The 11690-nt window shown below is 42.4% G+C and overlaps 2 protein-coding genes across 4 annotated transcripts; both read left to right on the top strand.

The window, feature by feature from the left end:
* Nucleotides 1–413: 413 nt before the first annotated feature.
* Nucleotides 414–7764, top strand: SLITRK4 (SLIT and NTRK like family member 4). 3 transcript variants are annotated; one of them, XM_090150224.1, is made up of 2 exons: nucleotides 414–633; nucleotides 3275–7764. In XM_090150224.1, the coding sequence occupies exon 2, from the start codon at nucleotides 3325–3327 to the stop codon at nucleotides 5836–5838; it is 2514 nt and encodes an 837-aa protein (XP_090006350.1). In that variant the 5' UTR covers nucleotides 414–633; nucleotides 3275–3324; the 3' UTR covers nucleotides 5839–7764. The 3 variants fall into 3 exon arrangements, with proteins under 3 accessions (XP_090006350.1, XP_090006352.1, XP_031450211.1); XM_090150226.1 differs by having other exon boundaries at nucleotides 554–724; XM_031594351.2 differs by lacking the exon at nucleotides 414–633 and adding an exon at nucleotides 1031–1094.
* On the top strand, nucleotides 638–2241 carry LOC149916010 (uncharacterized; the record flags this gene model as incomplete). Its single annotated transcript, XM_090150578.1, has 1 exon — nucleotides 638–2241. A coding segment is annotated over one exon (966 nt), but the record flags the coding sequence as incomplete, so codon positions are not given.
* Nucleotides 7765–11690: the final 3926 nt, after the last annotated feature.

The raw sequence follows: 11690 nt of genomic DNA, 5'->3' as shown, positions 1-11690 counted from the left end.
TTTGGTTAACTGGCCCTTCTGCCTGGGAAGGAGATGTCACCGTCTCTGGGGGGTTTTAAAAATCATATTAGAAAATGTAAATAGGAGTTGTTAATTAGCAGAATCTGCTTTGCACAAATGCCATAGCAGGAGAGGATTTTTACATCAGACTGCAGCTGTTACCTAAGCAGAAGCGGAATTCCACCTAGCCACAAAGAACGAGGCACACGAATAGCTCCGTTGTCTCAAGACCGGATCGCTCGCGTCTCCTCACAGCGGTTTTGTTCCATAATTGCGATTCACATTAAATGCAGTAAATGTTACCATCCTGCCCACTCAGTTTCCACCTCTACTTTTGTTTCAAGGCGGGGGAGGAGGGCAGCCGCCTGAAAAGCCGGGGAGGGGCGGGGGGGGGCTCCTTTCCTTCCCTTCCCTTCCTTTTCCGAGCCGCGGCGCGCACCCCGGCGCTGTGCGGACGGGGGCGGGATGGCCCCGTCGCGGTTGTGCCCGGGACCGCACTTGTAGCTGCGGCCGCCCCATGGCAGCCCCGCGGCGTTCGGCCCGGCAGCGGGGCCCCGCCGCTCTCACCGCCCCGGAGGGCGCCTCCCGCCGCGCCGCTGCCGCGTGAGCTCCGCGGGGTTCTCTCCGGGAAAGGTAACGGCGGCGGAGCTCCTCCCAGCGTGCGGGAGCGGCTGCGGGATCGCTTCCTCGGAGCGGAGTCTCCTTCCTCTCCGAGCAGCGCTCGGTGCGTGCGCGTGTGTGCGCGGCGAAGGGGAGGGGGCTCTCTCTGCGTGCAAGGGGTGGGCGAGAGCAGTGCGATGGGAGCGGGCGCCTGTGTGCAGAGGGATCCTCTCCCCGTGTGTGTGCGGGGGACCGCGGTGTCGGGGCAGGGCTCGGCGGGGCGATTGCTGCATGCGGCGGAGCCCGCCGGGGTACCGCAGCGCCGGGCTTCGCCTCGTTCTGCGCTTCGGCACCCGACGCGGCCAGGGGGGCACACCCGGGCGGGCTCCCGGCTGCCCCCGGCGCTCGGTGCGTGCGCGGAGCTGCCGGAGAGGAGAGACCTCGCGGGGAGAGCGGCGGAGCGGAGCGGGGCCGCGGGGAGCCCGGCCGCCGAGGTAGGGAAGGTGCCGAGCTCGCCGCGGAGCGCCGCCGGGAGCATTGCCGGGGGCGGGCGGCAGCCCCGCTGGGCGTGAGTGCGGGCGGGGACGGGGCCGCGAGGGGTTGCGTTGTTTTCGGCGTTTTAATAGCTCTGAATTATTCCGAACGTCTTGTTATCATTACTGTTATTTTAAAGGGGGGAGAAGGGGCAAAGCCGAGGCGGCAGTGCTTCCTGCCGGACCCTCTCCGCTCGCCTCTTGGAATCCCGGACCAGCGGCTCCGCGCAGCGCTGCCCGCTTCCCTTCCCTTCCGGCGAAGGGGCTGCGGCCGGGATAACCGCTGGAGGTGGGGATGGGCTGGAGGGACGGGATCTTTGCCGTGTGAATACGCTGCGGGCTGGACTTTGCAAAGGTGCGGAGAGAGGGTGGGGGAAGCGCGGCTGTACCTTGTTGCGAAGGGCTGGAAGGGACGAGGGCTGCATCGCCGCGCTGTGCCCGTTCCAAGCCGGAGTGTGCGCGGTGTGTGAGCGCCCGGGTCTCTCCTGCGTTCCCCCGCCGGGAGGCAGAGGGCGACGGGGCGGCCGCGATAGAGGGGAGCCGGCAGCAGCCGAGCCGGCTCCGGCCATCGTGTTGCGGCAAAACATTGCGGTAGTGCCTGCACTCCTGGCCGGGCTCGCGACCCGCCGGCAGCGCCGCGCAGTGCCCCCGCTCGGCACCGGCCGGGCCCCGGGGCAGAGGAAGAGGAGGGGACCGGAGCGTGGGCGAGGCAGGGATACGGAGGGGAGGATGGAGCGGAGGGGTGCGGACGTGGGGCTGCCTCCGGGCATGAGGCTTCCCCCGGGCCGGGAGCCTGCGGGAATTAACAGCAGCTGCTCCGCGCCCTCTGCTCCCCGTGGTTCCTCTCCGGCGTCTCCTTGACCCCTTCAGCCATCTCTTTCTCTCTCCCTTCCTTGCTCCTTCAGTTTTCCCCCTTCCTCTTGTCCTTTTTTTCCTTCCCTTCCTTGCTCCCATGTCCCTCCTCTGCCCTCCCCTCCAGGCTCCTCAGCGCATCCTCTCCGATTTCCCTTCCTCCCGCTGACTCCTGCTTTCTCCACTTCCATCCTGGCTCCTTCCTTTCAACTCTTTGGCTTCCCACAGTGAGAAGTGAGAGGGACAACAAGTTGGGCACTGGGAAGGGGGGGGGGAGCAATGCATCGATTATTGACTGATTTGTTAAAGGGAGCGGGGGAATTAGCTTCTGAAATGCTCTGGCTCCAGTTCTGTGTGGAAAAATGGCAGCTCAGCTGGATGGGCTGTATGTGAAGGCTTCTTGAAAGCCACCTCTGTATCAGTGCAGGATGAGAGCAAATTACATAATGTTTTACACACACACACACATAAAAAGAAAAAAAAAAAGTTCTTCTCAGGTTCCAGTAGTGTCAGACTGTTGAACTGCGACTTACACCCTGCAAATCAGGGTATTGTTATTTCGGGGGATGGGGCTGAATGCCTTTGCATGCTTCTTCCATACCTGTGTGCTTCTATTTGTCCCCCTCGGCTGATCTTCTCATTTTCTGGATAGTTCATTGTATTTCTGTGATCAATTTCCTACTTATCTATTCAAACGAGGTATGCTGAGTAACAGAAGCACGGTGTGTGCATGCCCATGTATCTCTAGAGTGAATTTTACTATTATAGTGATGATAGTCTGTATGGGTTGATGCTATAGATACCTACACTGAGTACTGGCGTTGCTTTCTGTGCCTGCATCTTCATCTTTTCTATATTATGCTTTCCCAACTCAGATGTTTGGGCGCGTGTAACATCAGTGTTTGTGTTTAATATCCCTGAAATGCATGGCAACGTATGAGCAGTGCAGGATCGGCGAGAGTATATATGCATAAAATTGGAATCTCCTTTGGTTATTTCACTTTGTTAGTTATGCATGTTTGTCATGTAGGGCAGATAGGAATATCTGACAGACCTTACAGTTATTTGTGTTTATCTGCAGCAGTTTACATTCTCTATTTGAAATTCTACCTCTCGTGTATTTGATTGTTCAAATCTTTCATGTTATTCTAAATTCAGTGCTTGTAGTTTATCTATAATCCTTGGCAGGTACAGTAGCTCGGTGGAATACGATTTTTAACCCAAATGACTTTTTGGAACAATGACAACTGAAAAACATTTTCTCTTTTCTTTCCTTCTTTCTTCTTTAGATACTTTGTCTTTGTTCAGGAGCCTAAGGTTGCTTGCTGATCACAAGAAGATGTTTCTGTGGCTCTTTCTGGTTCTGTCATCTCCAGTTTCTTCTACAACTGCAGATGCTGATATATCTGTGGAAATTTGCAATGTTTGCTCCTGTGTGTCGGTTGAGAATGTACTCTATGTCAACTGTGAGAAGGTTGCAGTCTACAGACCAAATCAGCTTAAGCCGCCATGGTCTAATTTTTACCACCTCAACTTTCAAAACAACTTGCTAATTATTCTATATCCAAATACCTTTCTTAACTTTACACACGCAGTGTCCCTGCAGTTGGGTAATAATAAGCTGCAGAACATTGAGGGAGGGGCCTTTCTGGGTCTTAGTGCATTAAAACAGTTGCACTTGAACAACAATGAATTAAAGATTCTCCGAGCTGACACTTTCCTGGGCATAGAGAACTTGGAGTATCTCCAAGCTGACTACAATTTAATCAAGTTTATTGAACGGGGAGCCTTCAATAAGCTTCACAAGCTGAAAGTCCTGATCCTTAATGACAATCTGATTTCATTCCTTCCCGATAATATTTTTCGATTTGCTTCTCTAACCCATCTGGATATACGAGGGAATCGAATACAGAAGCTTCCATACATTGGAGTTCTGGAACACATTGGGCGAATTGTCGAATTGCAGCTGGAAGACAATCCCTGGAATTGTACTTGTGATTTGTTGCCTTTGAAAGCATGGCTGGAGAACATGCCCTATAATATCTATATTGGAGAAGCTATCTGCGAAACACCCAGTGACTTGTATGGAAGGCTGCTGAAAGAAACCAATAAGCAAGAGCTGTGCTCCATGGGAACAGGGAGTGATTTTGACGTACGCATTCTCCCTCCCTCTCAGCTGGAGCCTGGTTACAGCACTCCAAATGGTCACACCACTCAAACATCAGTGCACAGATTAGTCACAAAGCCACCGAAGACTACAAATCCTTCGAAGATCTCGGGGATAGTAGCAGGCAAAGCACTGTCTAATCGCAACCTCAGTCAAATTATATCCTATCAGACCAGGGTGCCTCCTTTAAGTCCTTGCCCGGTTCCCTGCGTTTGCAAAACACATCCTTCTGACTTGGGATTAAGTGTAAATTGTCAAGAAAGAAATATAGAGTCAATGGCTGAACTCCTACCAAAGCCATTAAATGCCAAGAAATTGCATGTAAATGGCAATTATATTAAGGATGTGGACACTATGGATTTCGTTGAATTTGAGGGGCTGGATTTACTCCATTTAGGCAGCAATCGGATTTCGGCGATCAGAGGAGAAGTTTTCCGCAACCTTACAAATTTACGGAGGTTGTATCTCAATGGCAATCAGATAGAGCGCCTGAGCCCAGAAATGTTTGCTGGCCTCCACAACCTGCAATATCTATATTTGGAATACAATGTTATCAAAGAAATCTTAGCAGGCACCTTTGACTTGATGCCAAACTTGCAGTTGCTCTACCTGAACAACAACCTTCTGCGAAGCTTGCCAGCATACATTTTTGCCGGGGCACCACTTGCCAGGCTGAATCTGAGGAACAATCATTTCATGTATTTACCTGTAAGTGGCGTTCTTGATCAGCTGAAATCCCTTACGCAAATTGATTTGGAAGGTAATCCATGGGACTGCACTTGTGATTTAGTTGCTTTGAAACTGTGGCTTGAAAAATTAAACGAAGGTATTGTGGTGAAGGAATTAAAGTGTGAAACACCTGTACAGTTTGCTAACATTGAACTTAAGTCTCTGAAAAATGAGATCCTCTGTCCTAAACTTTTAAACAAGCCATCTGCTCTGTTCACTAGTCCTGTGCCCGCTGTCTCTTTTACAACACCACTGGGACCAGTTAGGAGTCATCCTGGTGGCCCAGTTCCGTTGTCCATCCTAATCTTAAGCATATTAGTTGTGCTTATTTTAACAGTGTTTGTTGCTTTTTGTCTTCTTGTTTTTGTGCTTCGGCGCAACAAGAAACCAACTGTAAAGCATGAAGGGATTGGAAATCAAGAATGCAGTACTATGCAACTGCAGCTAAGAAAGCACGATCACAAGTCAAACAAAAAAGACGGATTAGGCGCAGAGGCCTTCATTCCTCAAACCATTGAGCAGATGAGCAAAAGTCATACCTGTGGCTTAAAGGAGTCTGAAACGGGCTTCACGTTTGCTGATCCACCAGGGCAAAAAGTCATTCTGAGAAATATGAATGACAAGGAGAAGGATTTATTGCATGTGGATTCCAGAAAAAGACTTAGCACAATCGATGAACTGGATGAGTTATTCCCTGGGAGGGATTCCAATGTATTTATTCAAAATTTTCTCGAAAGTAAAAAAGAGTACAACAGCATAGGGGTGAGTGGCTTTGAAATACGTTACCCAGAGAAACAGCAAGACAAAAAAAACAAGAAATCTCTAATAGGTGGTAATCATAGTAAAATTGTAGTAGAACAAAGGAAAAGTGAATATTTTGAACTAAAAGCTAAACTTCAAGGTTCACCTGACTACCTACAAGTCCTTGAAGAACAAACAGCTTTGAATAAAATATAGGTCATGCAATCTAATTGCCTACAGAGGACATTTATTTAATGATGAAAGTGCCTTTTGTTGACTTCTAACTTCCAAATACTATATTATATTGGTAGGCATAGAGGCAGGTGTATCCGAGGGTGTCTGATTAACTGTAGCTGCATATGATTTGTCAATTAGAGGAGAATTTCCTTAGTAGATTTTACTACATAAAGCTCATGCCCCGTGGAATCCTGTAGGGATACTGCAAACTCTATTGCCAAAGGGATGCTTTATACACGTTACACTGAATTTAACCTCAAGAGGCATATATGTTTTGTACCTTAAATGCAAAACCATCGTCTCCTTGTGATTTGTTAGAGCAAACACAAGAAACTTGGTACTGGTGTTCATACCTCAGCTGGGTCCTTCATCCTGCACGTGGATTTAAGTTGGTGGAACTGGAGTAATCCTTTTGTGGTGTTGTAATGGCACTGTTTAAAGATTATCTGAAAAGTAACAAGCATGCAAAGAGAGAACATTCGATAGTATGTGTAAATTGGTTACATTTATGGCCTGCATCTTGAAACCACTGGAATTATAATGTTAAATTGTGCAAATATTTGTTTAAAATATACCATGAATTACATACCTGTGAAATAAATTTGACCACTTGAAGCATACATGTCTATACATAACATTAAAAAAAAAAAAAAAAAGGAAAGAAAACAGTTCAACTTGACTTCTGCGATATTTGTGGCATCTGAAGAAAATATTTGCTGTTTATGCAGAACCTGTTGTAAGACTCATCTTCAATTAAACCTAGAGTTCCTTCTCAGTTATGTGAAAAACTTGCAACCCTAACGGGTTGTCCGAAATTGTCAAAATGCTTACTGTGTGAGCGTAGCAGAAATTATTTTTGTAACATAATTCATATTTATGAAATACTTTGTATACTAAATAGGAAAATATGTACTCCTTAATATGTATTTAATATGCCTGACTTGTTTTCCTGATCGCAATGCATTAATCATTCGATATAAATAAAAGCAGAACAATATACCAAACTGAATCCGGGGGATGTAATGTATAGAGTAATCCGGAATTAAGTGATCAGGTATCATAATAATAAAATTGTTCTGTACTATTCTTGTGAAATTAGCATATTATCTTATTTCAGATTTGGTACCAATGGTGCATTTTGAAATAGATTCATTAGTTTTTTAGTATTGTGTCTCAGGCAATTATTTTGCCACTGGTTGTCTTGCTTTTCAGGGTTTTACAGCTTAATCTGAGTAGTTTTCACTACATGTACTTAGAGGAATTCATGATAAAGGTAATATTTCCATTGTATATGCATACATTTTCTGTTCTTACCTGTCTGGCTTCTGTCAGTCGGAAAAAAAAAAAAAAAAGATCAGAAGAGTAAACAATATAGCAAATCACTTCCATTTAAAAACAAGGTGTAAAATAAATATAGTGGTCTCAGCTCAGAGTATTGTGTATCTCATATCTAGAGAGTAAAACTTGCTTTTGTGAAAGCTGAATGTGAATAGCTAGGAAGAAAGAGTATTCAGGAGAATGGAAAATCCCCACTTATCTCACTAGTAGATGGTACCTTGAGATAAGGGTTGAGATATACTGCTGAAGCATCATACAGAAAATCTGCACTGTGAGATTAACAAAAGTTCCTTGACATGAACAGGAATTTTTCCATTCATTTCAAAGAGCTTTGGATTAGACCCTCTATCTCCTTTGCTTCCAGAACTCTTTTTTTTTTTTTTTTTAATCCTCATCCACATTTTATAATCAATACATAAATCAATCAAGATTACAAGAATGTAAATACTAATGTTTGTCATGAATGTGAAACGAGCAATTATTACAGCAAGACCCAACAGTACCACTGTGGAAAAGGCTATGTCAGCTCTTTCTGTTAGAAACTGCTAATTTCAGGGCTTTATGGCACTGCTCTAAAATTTTTATTCCGGAATGATACTTGGCAAACAGCCTGCAGTATATTTTTACAAAGATTCCAAAAAAAATGAAAAAATGGAAGAAAAAAAAAAAAGAAGAAAAATACCACACAGCTTCTTTATTCCAGAGAAAGCAAAACAAAAAGACATTCTACTTTCAGGCATTCGTTTCTGCTCTTGTAACTTAGGAAGAGGGTTATTTTATTATTTTATCCATGATATGAAGTATATAAATGACTGCAGATAATAAAATGATAACAGATTAATGAATGGCTGGATTTCTTTCAAAAAGCTGCTGCTGTCCATGCACAATAATTTACTTCTTTCAAGCTGTCACAGGGATTTTCAGGAGATGGATACTATGCACATACGCACTTCTGGCATAAAAAGTTGTTAGTTGCCCAGTAACACAGTACATGGCCAACGCTTGAAGAAGAACATTTGAGCTCATTGTGTTGAGATTCTGTGGATTAAGGAGTTGGTAAAGACGTATTGCCTTGAAAGACCATAATGGCTCCATCGGCAGGTTGAGGATAATGGATCCTGGGACTGCCCTGCACAGCGCTGCGAGCCTTGGAAGATGTGTCAGTGTTCACAGGGATTTGCCAAAGCATGAGGCTTCTGACACACTTCAGGGTATTGTCAGAGGCTGTAGTGTCCCATAGCCTTCTGTTGAATCAGATGTCAAAAATATGAAAAGTAGCAAATTTCCTGAAATGATGTAAAGCTGATACATTTACAGTGAGCATGGCCCTGAGTTAAAAGAACACTTAACAAATTCCTAAGCTGAATCAATTAAGTTAATGTTTTCTCTCTCTTTCTCTCTCTCTTTTTTTTTTTCCCTATGGTCTTGTGTTCACTAAGACAGGAAGAACTGAGTCGTTATGCTGTACCATTACATTGGGTCAGATTTTCCCTTGGGACCTTTTGAGGTCCCAGTCTGGTAAAGCCTTTAAACTTAACTTAAATCATGTATGGAGTTGTTATTCTTGACCTAATAACGTAGCACCTGCCCAAGAGTGGGGTTTGCTTAGGTGGAATTGTGTTGTTGACTTCTAAGAGAGCAGGTGCAGAAGTGCTGTGTATAAGGCATAGATCCCTGCTGTCTAACTACAAACTGGTGGTTGCTCTTCATCTTCAAGTTGTCCGTTGACCATTCTGGGATTATGCAGCTGAATGTGGGTTCACCAGCATAAAGGTTGCACAGTCTGGACCTTCCTGTTGAAATTGTCCCTGGTGGTTTTACATTTGTGGTGCAATACGTAGGTATAATACTGTGAGTAAAGAATGCAGAAGTTGGCGAAACACTATATTTCTGTGACACTGTTACTTTGAATGACAACCTTATTACCAGTTTATTTCCTCCATGTTTTAAACAGTGTATGCGTCTGTACAGCAGTTTTAGTGTAACATCCATTCAGATCTACATGAGTCGTTCTGGGAAAGTGGCTCTTTGGATATGGTCTAACAGATGTTTGTCATATCGGTTTGAGTGGCCATGATTGTAAAATGGCTGTTAAGACCCATAGACATAAACTAAATCAGTGGTGGTGTTAGCATAACCTGTTGTGTTCATTGTATTATAAAGAAGTTTACATTTTTAAACAAAATCAATAAAGTGTGATCATTTCCTTGAAAAAAAAAAAAAATCGTGCAATTTTATCAGAAAGCAACTGCTATGGTACAAGAGTGTGAGGCCGTTTTGTGAGTTACATTTTGCATTTAGAGTTCAAGATTGACAGCGATATAGAAGTCTAGTATAATAACATCTTTTTAAAAATGATTTTTGTTTGAAAAAAGCCATAATGACATTATAAATGATAAAAGGCATGGCCTCCATAAATAATGTTAAGATATGTGTCAGAATCAACAGAACCCATTCAGAACTTGATGGTAGTATAATGTCTATTATATCTTTTGCATGATTTGTATATTGATATTGTATGAAATGAACACAGTGAGGGTTTTTTTTGTTTGTTTTTGTTTTGTTTTTGTTGTTGTTGGGTATTTTTGTTTGCTTGTTTTGTGGGTTGATTTCTTTACTGGTTGCATCCAAAGAGTTGGGTAGGAAATATCAAAAGAATGTATTTATAATCACTCTATTTTCAAATAAAATAATAAAAAAAGAAACATTTTGGTTTTATCCTGCTTCAATTGTTACTATCCTAGATTAGTTACTAATATCTTATAAAGTCTAGTCCAATGTGAAACAGAAAACTGTAGGTTATGACTTTTGCTTGCCTTCTGCAATGTCAAAACATCAGCCAGTATCTACTTAGAATTTTTATGAAATAATAATAAAATTGTTTGGTACCATTGTGTTTTTGAAACTAGACTTTGTTACGTGCCTGTAATATTCTCTTTCAAAACATTTGTGTTTTGGGGAAAGAGAATCTATCATGTAGTTAAACATACACATTTTCTAACTACTTTGAATAGTTTATTATTTTTTTCTATTGTCTTAACCAAATCCTGGTTGCTTTTGTAGTATGCATAGTACCTCAGAAAACAGTTGTTTGCTTTAGTAACATGAACATTGTTTATTTTTTGTTTGGGCTCTGAAATCTTCAACACAGAAATGCTCAGAGTGACAATCTCATAATGCCTTGATTCTGCACTCTTCTCATTAACCATTTTGAATAAAAGGAAGAAAATTTATTTATCTTTAATTCTTTACCTATAAGAAAAAACAAACAAACAAACAAAAACCTATCTGTATACTATTTAAATTGGTTAGGTTATTTATTTTTTTTTTTCAATAGAATTTGAAAAGCCATCTTCTGGGAGTTTAACTTCCAAATTTTGATTTTATAGTAAAAATGTTTAGCAAAGTCTAGTAAGAAACTTAGTGGGAGGGGAGAATATGTTTCTAATTACACAAATACTCATCCTTGTGTATTCAGATTGGTGTTGTGTTGAAAACTAATAGTAGGAATGTTAATACTCAGGGAAAAGCTCCTCTCAGAAATGCACTGTGTAAACATATATTAGTGTGTAAGCATGCAAATAGAAATCAGACTAACTCAGCAATCTTCAGTGGAATCAAATCAGCTTTACTCTGGTGAAGGCTAAAGTGGAACTTTAGCATACTATGTGAGGAGCTGATCTTTATGGCAATGAAATAAAAAACAAACTATACTGTTTTGTTTTTTTTTACTTGAAAGAAAATATAGTCTTACTTTTTAATCATGTGTGATAGAGCTGTTCTTAATTTCAAATAACAATGGGACAGAATATAGAGTAGGTGCAGTCCTGTGCCCATTTGATGTCAGAGGAACTCTGTTGATTTAAGAGCTGTGGGCATTCTGTTGTTGTAGTATGAATACAAAACTATTGAAATATGCTATTTTAATACAAAGACTTGGAATACAGAGTAGATAAAATAAATACGCTATCTTAATAATGCAAATTATCTACTAATACAAGTTATTCCCTAAGGTGGAATGCTTCCTGCTCCTCTCACTCATTAAATAGTATCTACTTGGAAGTATCTATACTTTACTTTTCATTTTATTCGTGGTCATTGGTAATACTTGATATAATTCTTTAATTTCCTGAAAACAGGACATTTTGAGCAGACTGTTCTAAAATATCAATAATTAGTCCCAGACTGATGCTCTACTATATTGATTTTTCTTTGTTTTGCTTACAACAATTGTCTTACAACAATTGCAGAATTGTTGTAGTCATTTCACACTAACTTGTTCCTTAAAACCACAAATAACAACCAGGACCAAAGAAACAGAATCCTAACTGGTGCTAATGCTAAATTTTATGTATGTATGTGTGTATGTGAGTGTATATATATGCATCTATGTGTGCATGCACAAAGATTTAAAGTGTTTCTATGAGTCCCTTTGGGCTTTGTTTAATCAGCAACCAAAATGTGATCTTTGTATTACATAATGGCTATTCTGC

Source organism: Phasianus colchicus, chromosome 14 (assembly GCF_987193195.1).
Source record: "Phasianus colchicus chromosome 14, bPhaCol1.hap1.1, whole genome shotgun sequence".
NCBI classification, from domain to species: domain Eukaryota; kingdom Metazoa; phylum Chordata; class Aves; order Galliformes; family Phasianidae; genus Phasianus; species Phasianus colchicus.
Note: the sequence above shows the minus strand (reverse complement) of the source record. Positions and strands in the feature narration are given on the sequence as shown.